The sequence below is a fragment of the Diaporthe citri genome (assembly GCF_014595645.1).
Source record: "Diaporthe citri strain NFHF-8-4 chromosome Unknown scaffold_2, whole genome shotgun sequence".
Taxonomy (NCBI): domain Eukaryota; kingdom Fungi; phylum Ascomycota; class Sordariomycetes; order Diaporthales; family Diaporthaceae; genus Diaporthe; species Diaporthe citri.
In genome coordinates, this window is record NW_025064847.1 from 4,247,951 (window position 1) to 4,275,793 (window position 27,843).

At 22.8% G+C, this 27,843-nt stretch overlaps 1 protein-coding gene across 1 annotated transcript; it reads right to left on the minus strand.

The window, feature by feature from the left end:
- Positions 1 to 5,702: 5,702 nt before the first annotated feature.
- Positions 5,703 to 8,382, minus strand: INS49_006727 (uncharacterized protein; the record flags this gene model as incomplete). Its single annotated transcript, XM_043167496.1, has 10 exons — positions 5,703 to 6,111; positions 6,184 to 6,214; positions 6,275 to 6,300; positions 6,369 to 6,538; positions 6,594 to 6,694; positions 6,809 to 6,851; positions 7,147 to 7,294; positions 7,348 to 7,363; positions 7,429 to 7,659; positions 8,379 to 8,382. 10 exons carry the CDS (start codon positions 8,380 to 8,382, stop codon positions 5,703 to 5,705), a joined length of 1,179 nt encoding a protein of 392 aa, XP_043028640.1.
- Positions 8,383 to 27,843: the final 19,461 nt, after the last annotated feature.

Consider the following 27,843-nt stretch of genomic DNA (forward strand, 5'->3'; position numbering starts at 1 on the left):
GATCGAAGCGTCGATCAAGCCCAGGAGACTGCCAATGATGAAAGTCCACCTGCAAGTTACCAGTGCCAACTTGGGGATTCTCGGACTCCGAGTTATGCAGTCCTGTCTCGACCCCCTTCACGATACTTTTCAGCTCCCCACCATCGCGGACTTGAGCAACCGTGGCATCGTCCTGTACTAATTGTGATGGACTCTTTTGATAGTAGTTTACTCAATTTGACACACGCACGCAGAAACTTCCCACAGATGTCACACCGAACATCAAGTTGTCGAGCCATAGAGAAGCAGCAAGATACTGTGCACCCTTTGTGAGAAGCCAGAACTGACCAACACAAAGGCTCACATAAAGAGCTACCTGACACTATTGATCTGACCATGCACTCCTTTGCTCTGGCGTGTGACAGCTTTTCTTTTTCCTCTGGGGCCAGCACCCCCTAACTCAGTCTGACCCGTTGGCGGCTGATCGCCGCGTCTCGTGTTGCACGACACGAGGCCGATGAAGACTTCTTTATCGGCCTTGAGCACTTCCCGGGAGAATCACTTGTGGGAAAGACGGAGAAGAAGGAAAAATCGGCAAATAAAGACAACGGAAGGGACGTGGCGGCGCCTCGGAGGGGCGCGCCCCGAGACCTTGCCCTTGCTTTTCCCCTTGCTGCAGCCAACGGTTGAGCGTTGGCCACGCAGCTGCCACGAAGGCCGTCAGTCTTTGGGTGTGGCTTGACGATTCCTTCCACGCACGGTATGTGAAAAAAAGCAGGCCTGACATAAATTCCCCTCGCATCCGGCCCCCCCTCCCCCACGCGGGACCTGCGGCTCGCACTCGCGAATATGCTCACCGGTGTTGGACTTGTCCCCGGTATTTGCTGCAGGAAGAATACCTTGTATCGTGCAGGCGAAGTGCCGGGAAGCGCATATAGGCATTATATTACCCGAATGCGACGGGCTAGAGCCTGAGGCTTGACCATGGGATCAAAGGCTGCTTGAATGGTGATCCTGTCTGATACCGAGCAGGGCAGAGCGCACTGGATTGGGCAGATAGGCGTGGTTCAAGACCTGCGCCCCGTTGATGCTGTCTCCGGATGCCGGTATCCATCTTCAACCACCAAGGATCGATGCTGCCCCGGTACATATTGTCATGGCCATCCACGCGTTGCAGGAAGTCATGAGTGAAGATGTGCCCCCCCCCCACGAAGCAACACCGCACCATCGGAAATCCGCTGCATCTGAGTGAGATTCGCCTGGACGGGCTGATAGGTGCAGGTTGCAAGGTGACACCGTATGCGCATGCATGCCCTCCGATGCCGTGAGGCTTCACCGGTCCTGGAAGCGAGGAGCTGAGATGCGAGATCTGTAGAGGACGTGCCGTCCTGCCTAGACCACGCATAACCTGGCGGGAACAGATCCGACATGTCATATATTGACTGTCAAAGCTGTTACCAGCGAATGTCTCAATTCGTGGTCAATGCGAGCCGGTCCTGCATCCTGCACGAGGACGGACAGATGAGAGGCGTCACGTCGTCGGTTCCCCCAGGCGTGAGGCTCTCGGGGCCCTGTGGTTGCCCGCCCCAAGGTCTCTCTTTCTGCGTCCCCGCCCGAAATCTCGAGAATTCCACTCTGCGAGACGTGCTTTCGCGACTTCGGCCGCCGAACGGCTAAGCCCGTCGTTCTGCCAAATGCCACGTGGTGCTCCGGCTGGGGCTCCCCTTCCTCACGGCCGAGTTGCGCGGTAGTCTCAGCCCGGCTGGAAGGATCAACAGGGCCCCCTCCCCACACTGGATTCGTGACGGGAAATGTGACTTGACTCGCCGGGCTCGGATTGTAGGTGGTGATCTGCAGCTGGGTTGGCTGCGGTGGCCGATCACGTCGGCGCGACGACGCGAGTGCGTGGCACAAGTACTGTAGGTGTGTTGCAAGAACAGGAAGAGTGAGGGGAAGAAAGGAGAAAGGAGATAGCCGTCGTTGGTCTCATCAACGGGCAGCGCCACATGCGTCGTTGGGACGGCGTACTAAGGAGACTAGCGATTTATCCTGGGCGGACGGCAGTATCGAGAAGCTGCATACATAACTAGTGGAAGATGGATAGGCGAGGTAGACTGTGCGGTAGGTGGTCTAGATTGTATGCGTAACGAGGGGGGGTTACTACTTGTAGAGTGTAGACTGACTGACTACCTGGAAAGGGGCGGCGCGGAGGGCAGGGCCTGCAGGGCGGGCTGGTGAGTGCTTTCAGATGTCAGATCCCGGATCTGGCACAGGTGGACGCCCACTGCAGGCAATTTTGTCGCGGCCGCACCTGCCACAGGCACACGGAATGTTTCCACAAACCCCTGTGCAGGTAATACCTGTGATGCGGTCTGCGCTGCCGCTTTCGTGATTGGCCTTATTAGCTGCGCTGCACTGGCAGCCTTGTAGGTTTAGAGCGATACCCGGCCGGCAAGTTAAGCGGTACCTTTCTAATTATTAAATAGTAATTAAGTAGTTATGTATATTATAGCCCTTAGCTAAGGCGGTAGCGCTGCAATAATAAGCTAGGCTTTTTTATATATATTAAAATTATCTTGCTTTATAACATCCCTTTAGCTAACCATAATTAATAAACATAAAATGCTTAATTTATATTATTATATTAATATTATACTTAAAGTTATAATATATATATATATATATATATATAATAAGAATATAAGAAATATAAGAAATATAAGAAATATAAGAAATATAAGAAATATAAGAAATATAAGAAATATAAGAAATATAAGAAATATAAGAAATATAAGAAATATAAGAAATATAAGAAATATAAGAAATATAAGAAATATAAGAAATATAAGAAATATAAGAAATATAAGAAATATAAGAAATATAAGAAATATAAGAAATATAAGAAATATAAGAAATATAAGAAATATAAGAAATATAAGAAATATAAGAAATATAAGAAATATAAGAAATATAAGAAATATAAGAAATATAAGAAATATAAGAAATATAAGAAATATAAGAAATATAAGAAATATAAGAAATATAAGAAATATAAGAAATAAAAGAAATAAAAAGAAAAAAAGCATAATAATTTTAAGAAAAGATTATTTAATAAAACATAAAAAAAAGAAGCTTAAATATTATATTATATAAAGTTATTAAAAATTAAATTTAAATCTTTAAATAATAAATAAATATTATTTATAACTTTAATTATTAAATTATAACTACTTTATAAATATAACCTTTATATTTCTTAAAAAGTTAAAGATTTTAAAATATATAAAAATAATTTAAATAAAGTAAATATTAAAAATATTATATATATATATATATATATATATAATTAAATAATTAAATAATTAAAAATAATTAAATAATTAAATAATTAAATAAATAATTAAATTAAATAATTAAATAATTAAATAATTAAATAATTAAATAATTAAATAATTAAATAATTAAATAATTAAATAATTAAATAATTAAATAATTAAATAATTAAATAATTAAATAATTAAATAATTAAATAATTAAATAATTAAATAAATAATTAAATAATTAAATAATTAAATAATTAAATAATTAAATAATTAAATATAAGAAAAGTTATAATTATTATAATAATTTTTATTAATATATTATTATATATATATATTCTTTTATAATTTAAATATAAAAAATAAGTTAAAACTCCCTTAAAATTATTAAAATATTATTAAATAATTAATTATATTAATATGTATATATTTAAAGTTAAGGGAAAAAAACTTATATTATATTAAATAATATAAGTATAAATATAATTTATTAAATTTATAAATCTTTTATAAGGGTAATTTAAAAGAAATTTCCTTTTAAATTTCCTTTTCTTAATTTTTTAAAAGTTAAATAATAATTTAAAATATTATTAATATTTAAATATATTTTTATAAAATTAAAATATTAATTACTTTTTATTATTAAATAAGGTTAAGTTTATTAAAATATATTTAATATAATTATGTTTTAAGATTATTAATTAAGTTTTATTTTAATAAATTTAATATTAAAATATATATTAAAATAAAAGTATTTTAAAAGTATATTTATTTTAAAAATAAGGTTAATATTTATAAAGTTAAACCTTAGGAAAGTTAAGCCTTAAAAAATAAGGGGCTTTTAAGGTTTAAAATTTTATTAAAATTAAAAAGAATATTATAAATCTTTAAAAAAATATTATTAAATAAAGTAAAAAAACCGGCTTTTAAATAATAAATAACTTACTTAAAAATATAAATATTTAAGGTTATATATAAGGCTTAAAAAAAGAGGAAAAGAAGGAAAAGGGGGTAAGTTAAGAAGTTAAGAAATATTAATATATATTTTATTAAATTTTTTTAATAAGTCTTATATTAGGTGCACTTTTTAATGAGCAAGGCCCTAGAGAAAATAAATTTAAAACCGGCCGTAGCAATAGTCCTTAATTACCTTCACACCACCTATATTATATCTATCCATGGTTTAAGTATATTAAAATAAAGTATATATCATGAGAGGGAATATAAAGACAAGATAGCTATCCTTAATATATTAATTTAGATTAAGATGGTGCTACCTTTTATATAAGGAAGAAGTTTTATGGAAATTGCAAGGCAGGGGTTTTATGCCTAAGGGGTATAGGGCTTAAAGCCTTAATAAATGCATGCAGTTAATGGGGTTCTTTACCCATACACTCACTCATAATATAAAATAAAATTAATAATAATATTATAATTATAAAATAATAATAAAGAAATTGTTTTAAAATATAATAAATAATTATAAAAAAATAATAATTATTTTAAAAAAGAATTAAAAATTATATAATAATAATTTTTAAAATAATATAATTATAATATAAAAAAGATTTATTAATATTTTAATTTTTTTAAAAAAGAATTAAAAATTAATTTTAATTATTATTAATATTTATAAGTAATATAATTTTTATTTAATTTTTAATTTTAATTTATTTTTATTATTTATTAATAATAATATTTTATTAATTCTCTTAATTTTTAAAAAATTAAAATTAAATAAATAATAATTTATTTTTTTTCCTTAATATATATTTATTAATAATTAAAACAGTCTTTACATTAAATAACAATGAAAATATAAAATAATAATAAAGAATGGTTAATTTATAATTAAGATTGCCTTAAAAAAAAAGAAGCAAAAATTGCCCAAAGGCTGAATTGCAATTGCTTTTAAGGCCAGTTGGGCTGATAGGATCAGCCAACCAGACGGGCCCCATAATGGGGCTTGCGCACAATCAGCCCCACGGCCCTGACAACAGCTATATTTTATATACTTATAATAAAGTAAGCTGTCCCATTTAAAATCTCTTTTAAAATATCTTAAATTAAATTCATATTATAAGCCTCCTTAAATTATATTAAACTCTTGCCCTTATATAAAACTAATAGAAAATCTTGTTATTGTGAGTATGTATATGAGTGAAGGCCCCATTGACTGCTTGCATTCACTGGGGCTCTGGGCCCCACACCCCTCAGGCATAAAACCTTTTGCCTACGATTTCTGCAAGACCTCTTCCTTACATAGAAAATAGCGCCGTCTTAATCTGAATTTACGTATTGAGAACAGCTGCCTTGTCTCTGTAATCCCTCTCGTGACAGTTATCCCATTTCAAATGTTGATATAAAATACATGGACATGTTACTACCCTCCCAAGGGCGCCTCTAGGAAGAGTAAATACGTTGGGCCTCCCGTTCAACATCGCTCTCTGACGCTAGTGTTTGGTTTTGTGCTTGCTCAGTGTTCCGTGACTTCTCATCTTGGCCTTTTTGGCAAGATCCAACACGTTCCCTTTCTTTAGCAATATGTTTGATATTGAACCATTCCATCCCGCACGATGCTGGAAATGCAATACAAGCCGCGGCGAGCGATAGGATCAGGGTTTTGCGGACAGAGCTTGCATAAGCCTGACGCAGAGCTAGAAGGACTTCGGCCGAGCCGTTGGACAATGCTCCAAGACCAGTAGCTCCAGCCGCTGCTACTTGATCAGGTTTCACGGCCTCCGTGTAATTTGGCACAGCGCTGTACAGCTCACGTATCAGTAGATTTTGGCCTATCGCAATTCCGAGCGCCCTGTCTAGCGTCAGTTACTGTATAGAGCTGTCAAGAAGGATGCCAGGTCTGGGAAGTGACTGGCAGACTTACCCAGCGAATTGAGAGGCGAAGGTCGCAATGGCTACCACAGGTCAGAAAGGTCATCAGAAGTGGCAAGTCAGAGAAATTAATAGATGCATACCATTGCCAGTGGCCACATCAACCGGGCTAGCAGCTGTTAGCTCATCCGCGGCGCAGCATAGAATTAGAAGGATGTGAAGATCTGTCCAGCTTACTCAAGGACAGCCTGCACTGCCATGTAGGGGATCTGTCCACACATCCCGAATCCAAAACCAGTTACAGCGAGGTAACTAGCCCATTTAGCAGTCGGCGAGTAGACATCAATGGTTATGAGCAGACCACTCCCGACACATGTGATCGCCACACCGGCTATCATGTAAGGAACCTTATGAGAGTGTTAGCGGCTACATTTTGACATAACCGGCGTTATAAATACTTACATAATAGCCCCATTTAGTTACAATAGCACCTGTAACGGCCAGAGCTACCATCTGAGGTATAATCGACGACAGATAGCGAACCCCGCTTGTCACAATAGAGACTATAACAGGTTCAGGTCAGTTCTTGGTTCAAGTTCTTGCGCCTGAACATGAGTGCCGTGAAACTAGAAGTAGTCTATGAATCGATCGTCGAAAAGCTTGGTAAGCATGCTCACCTCCTTGAGCGGATTGAAAGAATATTGGGAAGTAGTAGCTGTCCTATGTCCTATGATGTTAATATGTGTAGTTGAGTAAACTGTAAACCAAGGGTCTTGTGGGAAATACCCACCACATTCACAGCCATATAGATTCCAAATAGCGCTACGGCCCCTGCGGATATCGAGCGCTGTCGAACCACTCGAGGTGGGATGAGAGCAAAGTCTCCCCGTCGCCACATCCAGGCGCAGAATACTGTTGTCAGCAACCCAAATCCAGTGAATAAACCAATGATCCTAGAGTCACTCCAGCTATATCGCTGCCCACCCCAGGTTAGAGCCAATAGGACACAACAGACAAGACCCAAGAACAGCACTGTGCCAATAAAGTCCATATGTCGTAGCTTTTCTCCTAAAGGCAAACTCCTGTTCGGTGCGTTCGATTGCTGTGTCTTGGGGACGAAGACAAAAACCATGATAATCACAAGGAAGCCGCATGGCACATTGCTTGGTGAAATAGATTAGCTACGCCTGCGGAGTAAACCTGCAGGTTCACTTACATCCAAAAGCACCAACCTGTAAAAGTCAGCTCAGCATTTGACATCCATACGAGCCATTGGAAATTGTGACAAGCCACTTACGCCAGCTGGTGTACTGCGTTAGGGCTCCGCCTATAACCGGACTTATTGAGACGCTCACGCCCAGGGCGCTGATGACAATGCTTTGGTACACTGGAACTTTCCCCAAAGGCACCGAATTCGATATGATGGCTAATGCACCTTGAAGCAGACCGGCTGCCCCAACTCCAAGAAGGGCTCGCCCGAAAATGAGAACATTTGATGATGGCGCAGTAGCACAAACGGTGGAGCCAACTGTTGTTTATGGTGCTTCAGCCAGATAATTGACACATGGGGAAAGAGATTGTGCACCAGTGAATCAATCTCACCTTCAAAGATGATCAAAGAACTTAAATACGTTATTTTGGGGTTGAAATAGGAATACAATGTGCCGAATCCCGGTTGAAATGCGGTTACCGTTAACAAGTATGCTGAGCCGTACCACGATATAGTGTCAAGTGAAGCAAATTCTGTCGTAATTTGGGGGATAGCAACGTTTAGGATGTTGATATCGAGACCAAACAAGAGAATTCCTAAGCAAAGGCTCCCAATAACAACAGCCAATCGCCATGATTGAAGGGGTTGGGAAGAATTGTTGAGGCCTTCCGGGCTCGCTGGCAACGGCCCGTGGCAGTCAGCGCCTGACATGTTCGAACTTGGAGCTTTCGCTCTCGCGTAGTCTGATAGTCTGATAATAGTATTGGCCAGAACCGTTTAGATTTGTTCTCACAAATAAGATAGCCTCTCCGCTGTGAGCGTGAGTGGTGCAGGACAGGCGGCTCCCAGGAACAACACAAGAAACTTAAAGGTCAGTAGAGCAAGATATTCAAGGAAGTGTGAACTTGCGGGTTTTACTGCCAAAAATGAGAGGCGCAGTGCGAAGTCTGCAGTGCATGCATTGGTGCACCTGCACTAGCAGGGAACTAAATTTGGCGAGACAAATGCAACTTGCGGGCTGAAAACTGGGCACCCACACATTTTTGTACAAGGTAGAGATTTGTACAACGCTGACTTGTTATTCAAGCATATTCACGATCTCTGTCATCTGCGAATATTTGCAAAGGAGGAACTTATCACTGGATGACAATCCAGCTCATTTGCGCTGCCACGATGTGGAATATCACATGTCGTCCATTGCATAAAAGTGGCTTGCCACAGCAGAAGCTGTGCGCAGAACTTCGATGGAGCTCCAAGCTAGATACTTTGGAAGCGTGGGCACGCGAGACTAGGAGAAGGCTTGTGTTCCTAACGGCATTTAGAAAACAAAGGGGGAAGATCTCGGAGTATGTCAGCTGTTGCAAGCCCGCCAGCGCATCGTGTTGGGCGTGGGGGCGGTCATGGGGCGACTGAGACAGACCCCTGTTGATGAGTTCGTGAGCAGTACACCACAAAGGGTCTTTGCAACGAGAGGCGACATTTTTCAGCTTGCATGTGATTGAGAATGATATGTGGATATTCTCACACGGCTGAGCTCAAAAGTGAAGTGCTGACAGCTGATTTGATTGCCACTTAATACAGGACACGCGTCCTTCCGGCCGCGTCTTCATAATTAGCAACGCCAAGAAATTGAAAGTGTTGTCTTTTCGGATCAAGACATGGCCATTGTCACATTAAAGGGCCAAATGATCTGTCGCAACGGTTATACGACATTTCGTGGTGTGAGTCACTCGGTTTGAATGAAGCAGTGCACAGTCTCATCAGGCTGAGATGCAGGCCAATAACTGTTGGAAGGTCAGCTCGGCTTGAAAGATTATCGTTATCGGCATATTTTCCAAATTCCAGGGCCAATGAGCATGAAGTAGGCAGAGTTGTCGCCATCAACGGTCGTTCACAAGGGTAGCATTGTGTAGGCATGGTAGCACAGCAGGTGGTCTGGAGCTCAGGGCGTTTAGCTGAGGACGTTATGGCTCGTTACAATGCCTTTAATCTCATGAATCACCTTGCAGTTCACCCAGGCTGGGGGTTAGGTAGGTGATAGGGCAAGCCAATATTTCTGCCAAAGATAGAACGAGAAGCAGTATGGCAGCACAGCAGGTGACTTGCAAACAGCTGGCATTCAGTGGTGACCAAACAACATGTTCCTACATGTCGCAATCTGCCACCCTCATTTATGCAGAAGTGGCTCAAGCGGGCTGAGAGGTGAGCTGGATCGTAGCAAGGCAGAGTTCAGGCAGATTTGCTTTCATCAATAGAATGAATGCAAGGGGTAATGTTATGTGAGTACAGCAGGTGATCTGCAGCTCTTGGCCTTCAATGTGGGCACCAAACTTGTTTCAAGGCTTCCAATATGATATTTGTATGACTATCGCTTACACACAGGCGGCCAGATGAGCCAAAGTATGCCCACCCAGCTTCCACAGTACGCCTACTTAGCTTTCAGCATTAACTCACCCAGTATAATTAAATTAGCTATATATACTTTAAAATATAAGTATATCTTAAAAGCTAGCTTTTTAAAGTTATAGTTATTTTATTACTTTATTATATTTACTTTATTATTTTTACTTTATTATTTTTACTTTATTATATTTACTTTATTATATTTACTTTATTATTATTTTTATAATATATTTAATTTATATTTATTATATTAATATAAGGTATAAAAAGGTTTTTATAACTTTAAATTAACTTATATACTTTATTATTACTTACTTTATATAATATTTAATTTAATTTATAACTTTATTATAAAATAACTTTTTATTTATTTATTTATTTATATATTTATATATTTAATTAATTAATTTATAAAATAATGTTTATTTTTTTAAAATTATTAATTATTTTATAATTTTTACTTTTAAATATTATTTTATTATTAATATCCTTAAACTTAAATTTAATATAATTATAATTAATTAAAATAATAATTTATAAATAATTTAAATATGTAAAATATTTATAATATATTATTTTTATTTTTTAAAGTAATTATAAATATTTTATAAATATAATTTATAAACTTATATTTTAATTTAAGTAATTTTATTATTTATTTATTAAAATATAATTTAATAATTATAATTTTTATATTAATATTTATAAAATAAAGTATAATGTTTATTTTTAAATGTTATGGGCTAGCCTTGGGTTATCTATCATAAGGTGTTTAAATGGGGTTTATATTTAAAGTATAAAGGAGAAGGTTTACTTTCCGTTTATATTTACGCTGAAGCCTATTCTTATAAGGCTAAAGCTTATTAATTAATTATAATGAGTAAAGCTTAAATTATAATATATCCTTCTTTTCCAGGTTTTTATAGCGGGTTTTAAAGGGTAGCTATATAATAAAAAATAAAGAACATTATAATTTAATTATAAATTAAATATTGCTCTTTACTTAGCTATTTAATTATACTTTAGCGCCTTTTAATTATATTAAAGGCTTAAATTATTATTTATAATTAGCATGCTTTAATCTTTATAATTTAATATACTAGCTAAAGCAAGCTAATGAAAAATAATTATTTAAATATAAGTTAATAGCTAAATTAATAGTATTTTTATAATTTTTTAATATAAGCCTTTTATATAAGCTTCCTTATTTAAAATCTTGGGATTATGGATTTATTATATAATTTGTAATTAATTAATGCTTAATTATAAGTAATTTGCTTTATTAATAGGAATTTCTTAAATTTTAAGCGTTTTTATAAAGCTAAACTAGCTAGTATGTAGTTAGTTTGCTTTAAGTTTAGGCTGGCGTTAAGCTGGCATTGCTTTTAGGCCCTACCTTATAGATTAAATTTTGCACCTTTTTAAATAAACTTCTTTTCTTTGCCAGCCTTAGTTAATAAAAGTTGCATCCTTATTCTTTTGCAGTAATTAAAGTAGTTATGCTTATAATAGCTAAGTTAGTTATATATAAAATATTTAACTTTGCTTATTAAGATTATTATAATATTAATATTTATTACTTTGTTATTTTAAGGTTAAGTATTATTTTCCTTTGCTATGGCGTTAAAAATATCTTTATATTATTATAAGGCAAAGTAAAAGGCCTTAAATATATTTAATTATTCTTTATAATTAAGTTAGGCTTTTATTATAAAAATTAAGTTATTAATTATTAATAATATTTTATACTTATTTAATTAATTTTAAGTCTTTATTATATAAGTTAATTAATTAAATTAAGTAAGAAATTTTATTATCTTCTTTTTATAGCGCTATTATAATATAATTAAGCTAAGCTTAATATGCCTTTACTTAAAAGGGTTTTTAAGCGCAAAGCAAACCTTTTTTAAGAAGCTTTTTAATTACTCTTTAAATATTTTTATAAAATTAATATAAAGTAAAAATTAATTATGGAAAGTTTTTAGCTAATTAAATATATAAAAGAATTAAGCCTTTTTAGCATTAATTACCTTTTTATTTATTATAAACTTAGCCCTTATCTTTATTAGCTAAATTATTAAATATTTTTAAGATAAAAGTTTTTTTAAATAAGAAAGGGCTTAATAGATTATTATTATTCTTTTTAAATTTTATTATATTAAGTTTTATATAATTGTATTATAAATTTATAATATAAAAAGACTTTAAATATATATTATAAGTTAGCCTTAAGTTATTTACTATAAGGTATTTAAATAAGGTTTATATTTAAAGTATAAAGAAGAAGGTTTACTTTTTATTTATATTTATGCTAAAGCTTATTCTTATAAGGCTAAAGCCTATTAATTAATTATAATAAGTAAAGCCTAAACTATAATATTAAAATATATTTAATATTTAAATTAAATTATATAAATATATAATTATAATTATATAAATTAAAAAGAGATTATTTTATTATTAAATTATTATTAAATATATATTTAATAATAAAATAAAGTATTATAATAAAAACTTAAATAAAATAAAAAATAAATTTATTAATAATTAAATATATTATTTAAAAATAATTTATTATTTAAAAGTAATTTATTATTTAAAAGTAATTTATTATTTAAAAATAATATATTATAAAAGTTATTTTTAAATTAAATATAATAATTATTATAATTAACTTAAGTTTTTTTAAAAAAATATTATTAATATTATTTTTATATTTATATTTATTAACTTTATAAACCTTATTAATTAAAATATTTATTACTTATTATTTTTAATTAATATTAAACTTTATAATTATTTATTTTATATTTATTTAATTTAAAAGGCTTTTATTAAATTTAATACTTTAAATAAGTATTTATAATTAATTTTATATAATAAAAATTATAAAAATAATATATTTAAAGTTATTATAATTTAAGCTTTATTAATTATAATTAATTAATAAGCTTTAGCTTTATAAAAATAAGCTTTAATATAAATATAAATAAAAAGTAAACTTTTTTCTTTATACTTTAAATATAAACCTTATTTAAGCACCTTATAATAAATAATTTAAAGTTAGCTTATAATATATATTTAAAGTTCTTTTATATTATAAACTTATAATATAATTATATAAAATTTAATATAATAAAACTTAAAAAGAATAATAATAACTTATTAAGCTTTTTTTTATTTTAAGAAATTTTTATTTTAAAAATATTTAATAATTTAGCTAATAAAAATAAGAATTAAGTTTATAATAAATAAAAAGGTAATTAATATTAAAAGGGCTTAATTTATTTATATATTTAATTAATTAAAAACTTTTTATAATTAATTTTTATTTTATATTAATTTTATAAAAATATTTAAGAAATAATTAAAAAGCTTTTTAAAAAAGATTTACTTTATATTTAAGGACTTTTTAAATAAAAGCATATTAAGCTTAATTTAATTATATTATAATAATATTATAAAAAAGAAATAATAAAATTCCTTATTTAATTTAATTAATTAATTTATATAATAAAAGCTTAAAGTTAATTAAATAAATATAAAATATTATTAATAGTTAATAACTTAATCTTTATAATAAAAACTTAATTTAATTATAAAAAATAATTAAATATATTTAAGGCTTTTTATTTTATTTTATAATAATATAAAGGTATTTTTAATATTATAATAAGAAAAAATAATACTTATATTTAAAGAATAAAAGCTATAAATATTAATATTATAATAATTTTAATAAGTAAAGTTAAATATTATGCTTATAATTAACTTAATTATTATAAGCATAATTATTTAAATTATTATTAAAAAACTTAAATATAATTTTTATTTTTTATTATTAATAAAAAAAGGTATTTAATTAAGTTTATTTTTAATATATAAATTTTATTTATAAAATAAGGCTTAAAAATAATATTAACTTAATATTAACTTTAACTTAAAATAAGTTAATTAATATTAATTAATTTAATATTATAAAATTTTTAAAACTTAAGAAATATTTATTAATAAAGTAAATTATTTATAATTAAATATTAAATTAATTATAAGTTATATAATAAGTTTATAACTTTAAGGTTTTTAATAAAAAAGCTTATATAAAAAGCTTAAATTAAAGGATTATAAAAATATTATTAATTTAATTATTAATTTATATTTAAATAATTATATTTTATTAATTTACTTTAATTAATATATTAAATTATAAAGGCTAAAAGTGCATTAATTATAAAAAATAAGTTAAGTTTTTAATATATTTAAAAGATATTAAAGTAAAATTAAATAATTAAATAAAGAATAATATTTAATTTATAATTAAATTATAATATCCTTTATTTTTTATTATATAATTATTTTTTAAAGCTTATTATAAAAACTTAAAAAAAAGAATATATTATAATTTAAGCTTTATTTATTATAATTAATTAATAAGCTTTAATTTTATAAAAATAAGTTTTAATATAAATATAAATAAAAAGCAAACTTTTTTCTTTATACTTTAAATATAAACCTTATTTAAGTACCTTATAATAAATAATTTAAGGCTAGCTTATAATTAAAGCTTTTTATTAAGTTTTTAATATTTATAAATAACTTAATAAGTTTTTAAAACAATTAAATAAATAAATTATTAAAAATATATTTAAGGCTTTTTATTAAGTTTTAAATATTTATAAATAACTTAATAATTTTTAAAAATAATTAAATAAATAAATTATAAAACTTAATAATTATATATATTATATTTAATATAAATTTTTAAATTTCTTTAAAATATTATGTTTTTTAAATAATATAATAAAAGGATTAAAATTATATAATATATTATATTTTATAATAAATAAAATTATAAATAAATTAATATTTATATATTTAATTTTAAAATAATAATTAAATATTTAATAATTTAACTTTTTTTTATAATTATTTTATATTTAATTTAATTATAAATTAAGTTAATTATTATAATAAAACTTTAAGTTATTAATTTTACTTATTTTAATTATATTAATTAATATAATTAAAGCTTTAAAATATTTATATTTAAAGTTTATAATTATATATATAATATAAGTTATGCTTAATAAAGCTTATTATAATATTTATTAAAAGTATATTAATATTAAAGTTAAGGTTTTTAATATTAATAATAATAATTATTTCTTTTTATAAAAATATATTAATATAAATAAATAATATATATAAATTATTTTTTTTTATTATTATTTATAAAATTTTATAATTAATTAATATAAAGAAATATAAAGATATAATAAAATAAAGTTAATATTAATTAATATATAAAATTTAATAAAAAGTTTGATTAATTAATATTATAATAAATATATATTTATTTTTATTTATTTATTAAATATATAAATAAAATAAATAAATTTATATTAAAAATTAAGTTAAAATATAATTAAAAATTACTTTTTACTTTATTAAAATAATATAAAATAAATTAATATTTAAATTAAATATATATAATTATTTAAGGCTTTAATTATTAATATTGTAAAGTAAAGCTTTTAAATAAATAAATTTTAATTAAAATAACTTATTCTTTTTTTTTTAATTTTTTTTATTATTTTATAAGTTATTATATTAATAAATTTATTATTTATTTTTAAATTCTTAAATATAACCTTATTTAATTATATTATTACTTTATTTAAAATTTATAAGGCTTAAAAGTTAAATTTATTTATAAACTTAATATTAAAGATTTAAAATAAGCTATTATTTAAATAAGCTTTAATATTCTTATTATTATTATTATTAATATATTAAAAAATAAAAACTTTATTATTATAATTTTTATTAACTTAGTTTTTTAAATATTAATAATTAAGTTTTTAAAATATATATTTATAATATTATTTATATATAGCTTTAAAGCAATATAATTTAACTTATAATATTTAATATAATAAACAAAAATATTATTATATAAATAAATTAATTATAATAAGTTATTTATATAATTTAATAATTTTAAAATTATATTTATTTCTTATTATATATTTATATTATTTAATATATTTTATATAACCTTTTTAATTATATTAATATTTATTATAATATTATATTATTATTTAATAAATAATAAATATTATTACTTTTAATTTTTAATAATAATTACTTTTTTTAAAATTTCTTTTTAATTATTAAATATACTTAAATTACTTAAATATTTAAAATCTTTTATTTTAAAGTTTACTTTATTAAATATATTATTATAAAAGTTTATAAAAAGTATTATATTTTTTTAAAATAAGCTATTTAAGTTATAATAATTATTAATATTATAAAATTTAATATAAAGTTTATTAAGTTTTATTTAAGCTTAAAGCTTTAATATAATAATTTAATATTTAATTAAAGCTTATAAAATTATAATATATTAATTTTATAAAAAGTATAAACTTTATTATAAATTATATAAGTTTAATAAAATTAATAAAGATAAATAATTATTTTATAATATTTAATATATTAAATTATTATATTTTTTATTATAATTATTTTTTTATTTTAATATTATATTAATTAATTACTTATAATATAATTAATTAATAGCTTTATTTAAATGCTTTTAAAATTAAACTTAATTAATTTATTATTTTTATTATTTTTATTAAGCTTATTAAGCTTATTATTAATATTAATATTAATATTAAACTTTTTATAACTTATAATTTTAACTTTAATTATAATATTATTATAAGCTAACTTTATATTTTTAAAGTTATAAGTATTTAAATAAGGTTAATATTTAAAATATAAAAAAAAGGTTTACTTTTTATTTATATTTATATTAAAGCTTACTTTTATAAAATTAAAGCTTATTAATTAATTATAATAAATAAAGCTTAAATTATAATATATTATTTTTTTAAATTTTTATAATAAGCTTAAGAAAATAATTATTTTAATAAAAAATAAAGAATATTATAATTTAATTATAAATTAAATATTATTCTTTACTTTATTATTTAATTATATTTTAATGCTTTTTAAATAAATTAAAAGCTTAATTTATTTTTTATAATTAATATATTTTTAATTCTTATAATTTAATATATTAAGTAATAAAAATAATTATTTAAATATAAGTTAATTATTAAGTTAATAATATTTTTATAATTTCTTAATATAAATTATTTATATATATTTCTTTATTTAAAGCTTTAAAATTATAAAGTTATTATATACTTTATAATTAATGCGTTTTAAGCTTAAATTAATATTAAATTAATTATATTTTAAGCCTTACTTTATAAAAAAACTTTTATATTTCTTTAAATAAACTTTTTTTCTTTATTAATTTTAATTAATAAAAGCTATATTTTTATTTTCTTATAATAATTAAAATAATTATACTTATAATAATTAAGTTAATTATATATAAAATACTTAACTTTATTTTCTTATAATAATTAAAATAATTATACTTATAATAATTAAGTTAATTATATATAAAATACTTAACTTTATTTATTTAAAATTATTATAATATTAATATTTATTATTTTATTATTTTAAAATTAAATATTATTCTTTTTTATTATAATATTAAAAATATTTTTATATTATTATAAAGTAAAATAAAAAGCTTTAAATATTTTTATTTTTTTTTTATAATTAAACTAAGCTTTTATTATAAAAGTTTAATTATTAATTATTAATAATATTTTATATTTATTTAATTAATTTTAAGTTTTTATTATATAAATAAATTAATTAAATTAAATAAAAAACTTTATTATTTTTATTTTATAATATTATTATAATATAATTAAATTAAGCTTAATATACTTTTATTTAAAAAGGTTTTTAAATATAAAATAAAGTTTTTTAAAAAGCTTTTTAATTACTTTTTAAATATTTTTATAAATTTAATATAAAATAAAGATTAATTATAAAAAGTTTTTAATTAATTAAATATATAAAATAATTAAGCTTTTTTAATTTTAATTACTTTCTTATTTATTATAAATTTAATCTTTATTTTTATTAATTAAATTATTAAATATCTTTAAAATAAGAATTTTTTAAAATAAAAAAGGGCTTAATAAATTATTATTATTTTTTTAAGTTTTATTATATTATATTTTATATAATTATATTATAAGTTTATAATATAAAAAACTTTAAATATATATTATAAATTAACTTTATACTTTTAAAGTTATAAATATTTAAATAAAGTTAATATTTAAAATATAAAAAAAGAAGTTTATTTTTTATTTATATTTATATTAAAACTTATTTTTATAAAGCTAAAGCTTATTAATTAATTATAATAAGCAAAGCTTAAATTATAATAAATATTAAAAATATAATTTAAGTTATTTTTTTTATTATTATAAATAATATTATTAAAACCTTTTATAATTTTTAAGGTTAAATATTCTTTTATTATAATCTTTTTTAGCTTAAAGTTTAAGGTAAATATTAATAATTATTAAATAAAAAATATTAATTTGCTTTTTATTTATTATAAATATATTATTATATATTTTATATTTTTATAAACTTTATTAATATAATTAAATATTTATATTTATAATAAATATAATAATATAAATTTTAATTATATTTTATATAATTAATTATATATATATATATAAATTAATATTAATTAATATAAAAATAAGTTATAAAATAATATTAATTAATATTAATTTATAAGAAAATATATATTTAAAATAAGTTATTATAATTTATAATTACTTTTATTTAAATAAAAAGTTTCTTAATTATTATTATAATTATTTATAAGGTAAGCTTATAATTAATATTATTTTTTAATTTATAAAAAACTTTTATATTAAAAGTATTAATTAAAAAATACTTATAAGTCTTATTAAAATATTATTTAATAATATTAATAAGCGTTTATATTATAATAAGCTATATTTTATTAAAGCTTTTTTTAATAATATTATTAAATATAAATAATTTAATTATTTTAAGTATAACTTTATATTTTAAAAAATAAAAATATTACTTTAAAATTATAATTAATATTTTATTTATATTTATTTTATTAATAAAAAAGGTTTTTTAATAAATTATTTATTATTTAATATATAATATATAATATTTATAAATTCCTTATTAATTAATTTAAAATAAAAGTATAACTTTATATTAATTTATATTAATTTAATTTATTTAACTTATTAATAACTTAAATTATTATAAACTTAATATTATATAAATTAATAAAGTTATTATTAATATTATTATATTAATTAATATATAAATTAATATACTTTATATTACTTTTAATATTTAACTTATATTATTTTAAAACTTTTAAAGTTTTTATAAAATTAATAATTATAAATAATTAACTTAATATAAATATAAATAAAATATAATATTATTTAAGATTTTTAAAGTATTATTTATTTACTTAATTATTTATAAATAAAGTATCTTTATTAATTATTTATTATAATATTTTACCTTTTTATTTTTTATAATTATTTATTATTAAATATTATTATAATTTAAAAGCATTACTTTAATTTTTTAAAAATATTTTTACTTTAAATAAAAGTTATTTTTAATTATATAAGTAAACTTTTTATATAAACTTTTTTAATAAAAGTTATAATAATTTAATAATTAATAAAAAAAAGTAATTTATATTATTTAAAGTATTTTTATAATGCATTATTTTATAATTAATATTAAAGTTTTAATTAAAATTATAATATATATTAATATAAATAAAACAACTTATATATTTATATAAATTTATAAGTATTTAATTTATATTAACTTACTTATTTTTAATTTTATTTTTAATAAACCCTTTTTATAAATATAACTTTATTTTAATTTTTAAATACTTTTTTATAAAGTATATATTTATATTATTATAATTATAATTATCTTTTAAGCTTTATTAATAAAAATAAATTTTAATATATTATTTATATTATTAATAAAATATTTATTATAATATTAAGCTTTAATTTAAATAAGTTTATAAATAATTATTTCTTTATTAAGTAAATTCTTTAATAAAAATAAATTACTTATCTTTTTTTTCTTTATTTTAATAAATATAAATTATTATATAATATAATTATTCTTTATTAAATTTAAATTATTTATATTACTTAATTATAATAATGCTTAATATAATATTAATAAAATAATATATAAAGTTAATAATTATATTAATATTAATACTTTTTAATTAAAATATTATACTTAAGTTATTATTTTAAATAATTATAATAAGTTATAAAAAATTAATAATAATAAGCTAAAAAATAATGCATTATTATAATTAATTAAAATTTCTTATAAGCTTATTAAATTACTTATTAATATTAAGTTAAATAAATAAATAACTTTAAAAGCTTAATTTTTTAATTTAAATAATAATATTAAAAACAATAAATATTATAATATTATTAATTTATATAATAAATATTAAAGAAAAGTTAATATAAAGTTAATATTAATTAATATAAATATATAAGCATAATATTTTATATATATTTTTAATAAAAAAGAATTAAAATAAAAGTTAATATTAATTAATATAAATTATTATAATAAAAACTATATTAATTAATATTAATTATTTAATATAAGGTTAAATAAATAATAATAAATATTAATAAAGGAAACTTAATATTATTTTTATATATTTAATAATTTTAAATTTATATTAATTAATATTAATTTAAAAATTAAATTAATTAAATATTATTTTTATTTTATCTTATTTATTATTATTTAATGCTTATAAATATACTTTATATTATAAGTTGGCCTTAAGCATTTATTAAAAGGTACTTAAAAGGAGTTATAAATTGCAATATTTAAAAAGTAAGTTAAGCCTTAAAAGGGCTTAACTTTAGATTTATCTTTTAAATATATACCCCGTTATATAAGAGGGTTAAGTGTAATATAGGCTTAGTATAAATATGCATTATGGCTTAAGCAATAGCCTAAGCTCATTATATAGCCCCCTTCTTACTCTTATATTATATGCAGTAAGGATTAAACCTAAGGCTTTTGCAATTTTATGCCAATTATATATTTACCTTACTATATACTTATCTTAAGGCTATATTTATCCGCCTTAAAAGCAATAATTATCCATTTTATTCCCATATTAACTATATTTATATACTATATTTAGCGTAATATAATGCAAAGTACATATTATATATGCTATAAGCTATTATAATATAATAACATTACTACCATATATATAATTCTTTATTAATATATTGCAATTATATATAAGCTATATATATTGCCAGCCTTAAGCTATAACGCGCCCTTATTAATGCATTAATATTACTTATTGCAGCCATTACTTCCATACTATATTTATTATTGCTACTTAAAACAACTTTCTTATAATTACACTCTTTTTTATAATTCCTTTTTCTTAATACTATATTATTATTATAACGTATTTATTACGCATATCATTTTATTACCTTTGCATAACTTTTTTACTATTTTTATAATTATTTCTTTATTTATATTAATTACTTTTTAGCTTTATCTTGCTTTTAGCTAAAAAGCCTTTCCTAATATAATTAATACTTATATAATTTCTTAGCCTCCTTATAATCCAATCCTTTAACTATTTTTTCTTATGCTTATTATACTCTTTCCATAGCCACTTTTTTTTATTAAAAAGCTATTACCTTAATATATTAATACCCTCTTAATCCCTTAATGGTTTCTTAATATACCTTTTTTTATTTATATTTTATTTATTAAACGCCCTTTTCTTAGCTTATTAATACCCTTTTAATCTCTTAACATTCTTTTTAATACCTATTCCCTTTTTACTATATAAAAAGAAGAATAAGAAATAGCTTTTATTGCAGGTTTTAATAATTAGCATAGCGGCTTTAATATAATTATTGCTAATAATAATAATAATAGCAAGCTACCCTATTACCTTAGCAATATAACCTTTAAAGTTACTTTATTTTTCTCTTAATATAAATTTATTATAATTATTAATTAAGTATAAAAACATTATATTATATAATTATATTAAGTATTTAATAATTTTAATAATAAAGATTAGCAACTTACTAAGCAGCTACCCTTCCTTTATAAATTATATATTATAACTTTTTATAAAATTAACAAGCCATTTATTTATATTCTTAAAGATTATAATGCATTTTATATTAATTACTGCTATTATAAGCATAAGTATATTTAATATATATATATATTTATTAATTTATTATTATTATAAAATATATAATATTATTTAAAAAAAGTAATTATTATTAATAATAGCTATATTCTTATCCCTAAGTAAGTTAAGTTTACTACCTTTATTTATAATAATGCAATTATATTTACCTTAGCCTTTAATTGCATTATTATTAATTTCCATAAGGCTATAAATATTATATTAATAAAGCCGCCTCTTACTACCCTTGCTATTTACTTAAGTAGCTATGCTTATTTTTGCAATATAACCTTAATTAATACCCTTACTAACCTTATTAAGAATATGCTCTTAACCTTATTATAGCTTATTAATATATTTTTATTCCCTATTAATGCTAATATAGTTATATATTACATTAATAATATTAGCGCTAATAATTACTAGCTAATCCACTTTATTTAAAAAATAGCAAATACCTTTATAACTTTTAATAATAATTAAAGAGTTAAGGTTAATTATTATATTAATAATATATATGCTCTTAATATAAGTATTCCCTTTATTCTTTTCTTATATTTATATTAACTTAGCTTTAAGCATACTTTAATATATTTAAAGATTATTATTATAAAAAGTTTAATATAATAATTAATACCTTAAATGCCCTTATTAGCTAGGTTTTTAGCGTTAAGCAATGTAATTATAATTTAAGTTGCTATTATACTTATAATAAGTTTAAAGAAAAGGAGTAAAAAGATAAGAAGGAGGATTTTAAGGACTTGCCCTTTTTTAATCGTAATATCCCTTATTATAAGCATTAATTAGCCTAGCCCATTATTATAGCCATAATAAGTTTAAGTAATTAAAAGCTTTATCTTTAAATAAAAAGTTTATAAATTTAATTTCTATTATTATTAAGTTATTATAGCTTTATTATTAGCTTTTATAGTTTTTTAGTTTTATAATTAAATATTTTTAATATGCTTACTTAAATAAATAATAGTAAAGGAATTTTAAAAGGGTAATATGCTTAGTATAGTTTTACCTTATAAGAGATTAGCTATATAGCTTAGTTTTCTTTTAGCTTAATATATTACTTAATTTTTATAAAAGGGGAATTTAATTTATTTATTAAATAAATGCATAATAAGTTTTAATTAATTAGGAGTGTTTATATATAAATAAGGTTATAAGTTTAAATCTTATTATTATTATGCTTTGCTTAGGTATAATAAATATTTAAGGCTTGTTTTATAGCTTTATTTAAATAGCTTATAATAATATAATAGGATTTTATTTATTTCCATTTTATCCTTATTTATAACTTTTATCGCTTTGCATTATGCCTTTGGATAAGCTTATTAAGCTTAATGCGGGCTTGCCCTATAATTACCCTAAATAAGCAATCCTTTATAAATAATGGCATTCCCTTATTATGCTTTAAATAAGTTAAGGGCTGTTAATCCTTATAAGTTCCTAAGGAGTTTTTATATTAATATATTTTAGCCTTTTTATTTAATATAAACTTACTTTTTAGGGAGATTATTTTATAAATGCCTTAGTGTATTTTTAATTATTAAAATTTCCTTTATAAGGTATTTCTTATTTTAACTCTTATTTACTTTATTTAAAATTAATATAATACTTAGCTAAGTATTTATAAATATTTAAGTAAGTAATAAATTCTTTATAATATACTTAACTTAGTTAATATTAAAAATAGGATAAATTTAGCCTAGTATATTTAGGATAACTATTTAAGGTATAAAAATATTTATTATAATATATTTTTAATATAGCTAATTAAGCTTTTTTATTAATTAAGTAATTTAAAAGTACCTTAAAAATAGCTATATTTAGTTATTAATGCAAAACCTTTTCACTATTTAATAGTATTTATTAACTATTTGCTCTTATTATTATTAAATAAAAATAATAGCGGCTTAGGCAATATTTATTTTGGTTTGGAAATGGTTTAAGAATGCAGCTACTTAGTTCTTAGGATTGGCTGCAAACGCTGTTATATTTAAGGGGCTTGGAATCACCTATATATTAAACTTGTTTATTAATTAATTTAGGCTTTAGCTAATTATTATTAAATCCTTATTATTTAATGCTATTTAATAAGCTAAGAAGTAGTTAGCTTAATTATTTTATAAGAAGGTAATGATATTATGCAAGTACTTTTATATTTCTTAATTTATTTACTTTATGCTATTATTTGTTTTTATTATGGGCTGGCCCCAGAAGGGCTGCAGGCTGGCTAGCGCCTTTTCCCATAAGCTGCAAAGCAGCAACCTTTTAACTAGGCTAAAAGGTATATAATAATCTAAGCTCCCTTGGATTACCTAGCCACATTATATAAGGCTTGGGCAATAGCTTAAGCCTATTACATAACTCCTTCCCCTAGGGCCCCCTTAATATAGTAATATAATTACCCCCAAGGCTTACCCACGATATTACCTTTTCAAGCTAGGGATCTTCTTTATAAAAGGGGTGCCTGCGTAGTTGCGGCAGATATAACTTAAACCCTTAACCCTAGAGCTTGGATTATTTGTTATGGGCTGGCCTTAAAGGGGCTATAGGCTGGCTAGCGCCTTTTTTCATAAGCTGCAAAGTAGCAACCTTTTAACTAAGCCAAAAGGTATGTAATAATTCAAGCTCCCTTGAATTACCTAGCCACACTATATAAGGCTTGGGCAATAGCCCAAGCCCATCACAGTTTTAAAGTAGTATGCTATAAATAAGAGGCATTTTATACTTATTTAGGCATATAAAAAAGCTTAAAACGCTCCCATTTAATTAAAGCCTTAATTATTAATAATAAATATAAGGAACTTATAATAGCGTTATTATAAAGTAATAAAGCATTATATATAATTCTTTATAATTATAAAGTATATTGCTTTTAAGAGAATTTATTTTAAAAGGTAATTTATAATAATTATTAGGTAATATAAGTTGTTTTTATAGGTTGGCAAGTTTATTATAAAGTTAATAAATATTTAAAATTAATAGTGATTTAAAGAAGGGATAAGGCGAAGTAAGCCTTGCCATAGCTATTAATTAAGCTAAATTTAGCGGTATATATTGCAGTTTTAAATAAAATGCTAAACCGCTTATAATATATTATTTTAATAAAAGTTATATAAAAGGACTTAAAAGGTTCCTTCTTATTTTAAATACCCTGTTATAAAAAAATTATAAGCCTGCTATAGCATTAATGTAATAAGCGGTTTTTAACTTAAAAGCTATAGCTGGCCCTGAAATTAAAGCACATTATATATATTAAGGGTATAGTTAGTAATTTAAGCTGCTATTTTAGCCTTTTTAGAAAATTACCGCTAATTAAATATAATTACCTTATAATAAATCTTATATTATAAATCTTATTAAACTTCCTTATTTTAAAGTATAGCTAATGCTGGTTTATTAAATAGCTATAACTTTATAAGTATAATAGCATAAGCATTAGAAATTATTATTAAGATTAATTAAAGCATTTTAATTATATGGTCCTTTTTAAGGTTATTTTATTTTATTTTTATTATAATAATATATTAAAATATTATGCTTATATCCTTAAGCAGTATTAAAGATTATAATAAAAAAAGGATAAAGTTTTAATTTATTAAGCTTGCTTTTTTAAAAGGAGTTAAGGATTAATAAAGTATTTAAGGCCTTTATAATTTATAAGTATTATAAATAAGTAGGATATATTTTAAAATATAAATAATCATACTTTTAAAGCTTTAATTATTGCTAATAGCTTTTTATTATAAATAATATAATTTTATTATATTAAAGAAAGCTTTATAAAGTAATAAGCAATTAAGTAAAGGGCCCTTTTTTTTAAATTAATAAGTATGCATTAAAAGCTGTCTTTAAGTAATTTACCTTTATTATTATGCTTAAGTTTAGGTTTTATTTAGCTAAGATTAATACTTTTATAAATGCTGCCTTAAAGTAGTAAAAAGCCTTATTTTTCTTGCTTTTTTATTAAAAAAGAATCCCCTTAATAATAAGATAAAAAAGAAGGTTAATAATTTTAAAAACATTCTTAATAAAGTTATAATAAAAGTTTATAAACCTTATAAAGCTTTAAATGCTATAAATTATTTATAGCGCTTTTTACTTTTAAATTACCTTAACCTTTTTTAAATTTGCTTAAATACTTATTTTAGCTATAATAATAAAGCTTAAGTACTTTACCTTTTTTATTATAAACTTATACTTATTTTAATTTAAATTTAATTTAGCATTTTATAAATAATATAAAACCTTTTATATTTTCTTTATATAATCTCTCCTTAAGCTTAAGGAAAATATTAATATATTATTTAAATATATTATTATATAATTTTTTAAAATATTAATTAAGATTAAGTTAATATATTGCTAAAATATAATGGGTGCATTAAATAAATTAAAGGAATAAATTAGCTATTTAAATAACTTAAATTAAGTTTAAAATATTATTAAGTGCTTTTACCTTTTTATTATTTATATTTAATAAAAGGCTATATAAATATTTAGCTTTATAAATTATTAAGCATTAAAAAAGGAACGTAATATTTCCTTAATAAGGAGGAAAAGGTAATAATTTTATTAAATTATTTTATTAAAGGCATGGTAGTTTATATAAAACCGCTACCTTTTATTTACTTTATATATTAAGAAAATTAAGGCTATTATAAGCAAAAGGCTAGCCCTTATTTAACCCTTATTATAAAGTTTTATAACTTATTTTTATAACTTAAATAACGTAGTTTATTAAGAAGTAATAAATATTAAGAAGTAGCGAATTTTTACAACTTTAGCTAACTTTAACCAGCCATAACACCCACTTAATACAAATAATTTAATTAAATTTAGCATTAATTAATGCTAATTATTTTAATAACCTTATTTTTAATTAATTTAATTAATTTAAAGAAATTAATATAATTACATTTAAGTTTAAAATAATTAACTTTTAATAAGGGGAACTTATTTTAATGTAAATCGCGTCTTAGTTTTTTGCATTAATCTTGCTTTAATCCATTTAATTAAATATTTAATATATTAAAAATTAATAACCATTAATATATTCTTTATTTAAAGAAGATAAAATCCTTTTAGCTATATAAGTAATTAAAAACTTAAAGAAAAATAATATAAAACCTATGCTTATAACTTAAGCTGCCAGCATTTTTAATATCCCTAAAATTATATTATGCCGTAAAATAAATTAATAATGCTTATATAAAGAATTATGCATTAATAAGCATAAACTTAACTAAATTAAAAAGCAAATATTTATTTAATATATTATTAATTAAGATATTTAAAGACTTTCTCTATAACTTTTTAATATAAAGGATATAGCTAACTTTTTATTAATATTATAAAATGCTAAACTTATTAATAAGCATTAAGCTTAATACTTTATAAATTAATAACTTAGCCTTAAGATTAAGTTTAATTATTCTTATAATTATTAAAGGGCTCTTTATAAAGATTTAAAGATTATTAGGAATTAATTTAAATTACTTTGCAATATAATAGCTAAGTATTAAATTATTAATAATAATCTTTATAACTTTAATAAAATTAGCTTTATAATAAGCATAATTATTGCATTAATAATTATTATATACATTAATAAATATAAAAAGGTTAAATTAATTTAGCTTAATAATTAGGAATAGATACTTATTATTAAATATATTAATATAAGTAGGTTATGGATCTTATTATTTATAATTATTTAAAGCGCCTATTATTTTATTAATTAAGTAATAAAGTTAGGTTTTTTAAATAACTAGGTTATTAAGCCTATTCTTAATAAATAAATAGATAATAAAATTAATTTAAAATAAATTTAGTACTTTAATAAGTATATTAAATTAAAGAAAAATGCTAAT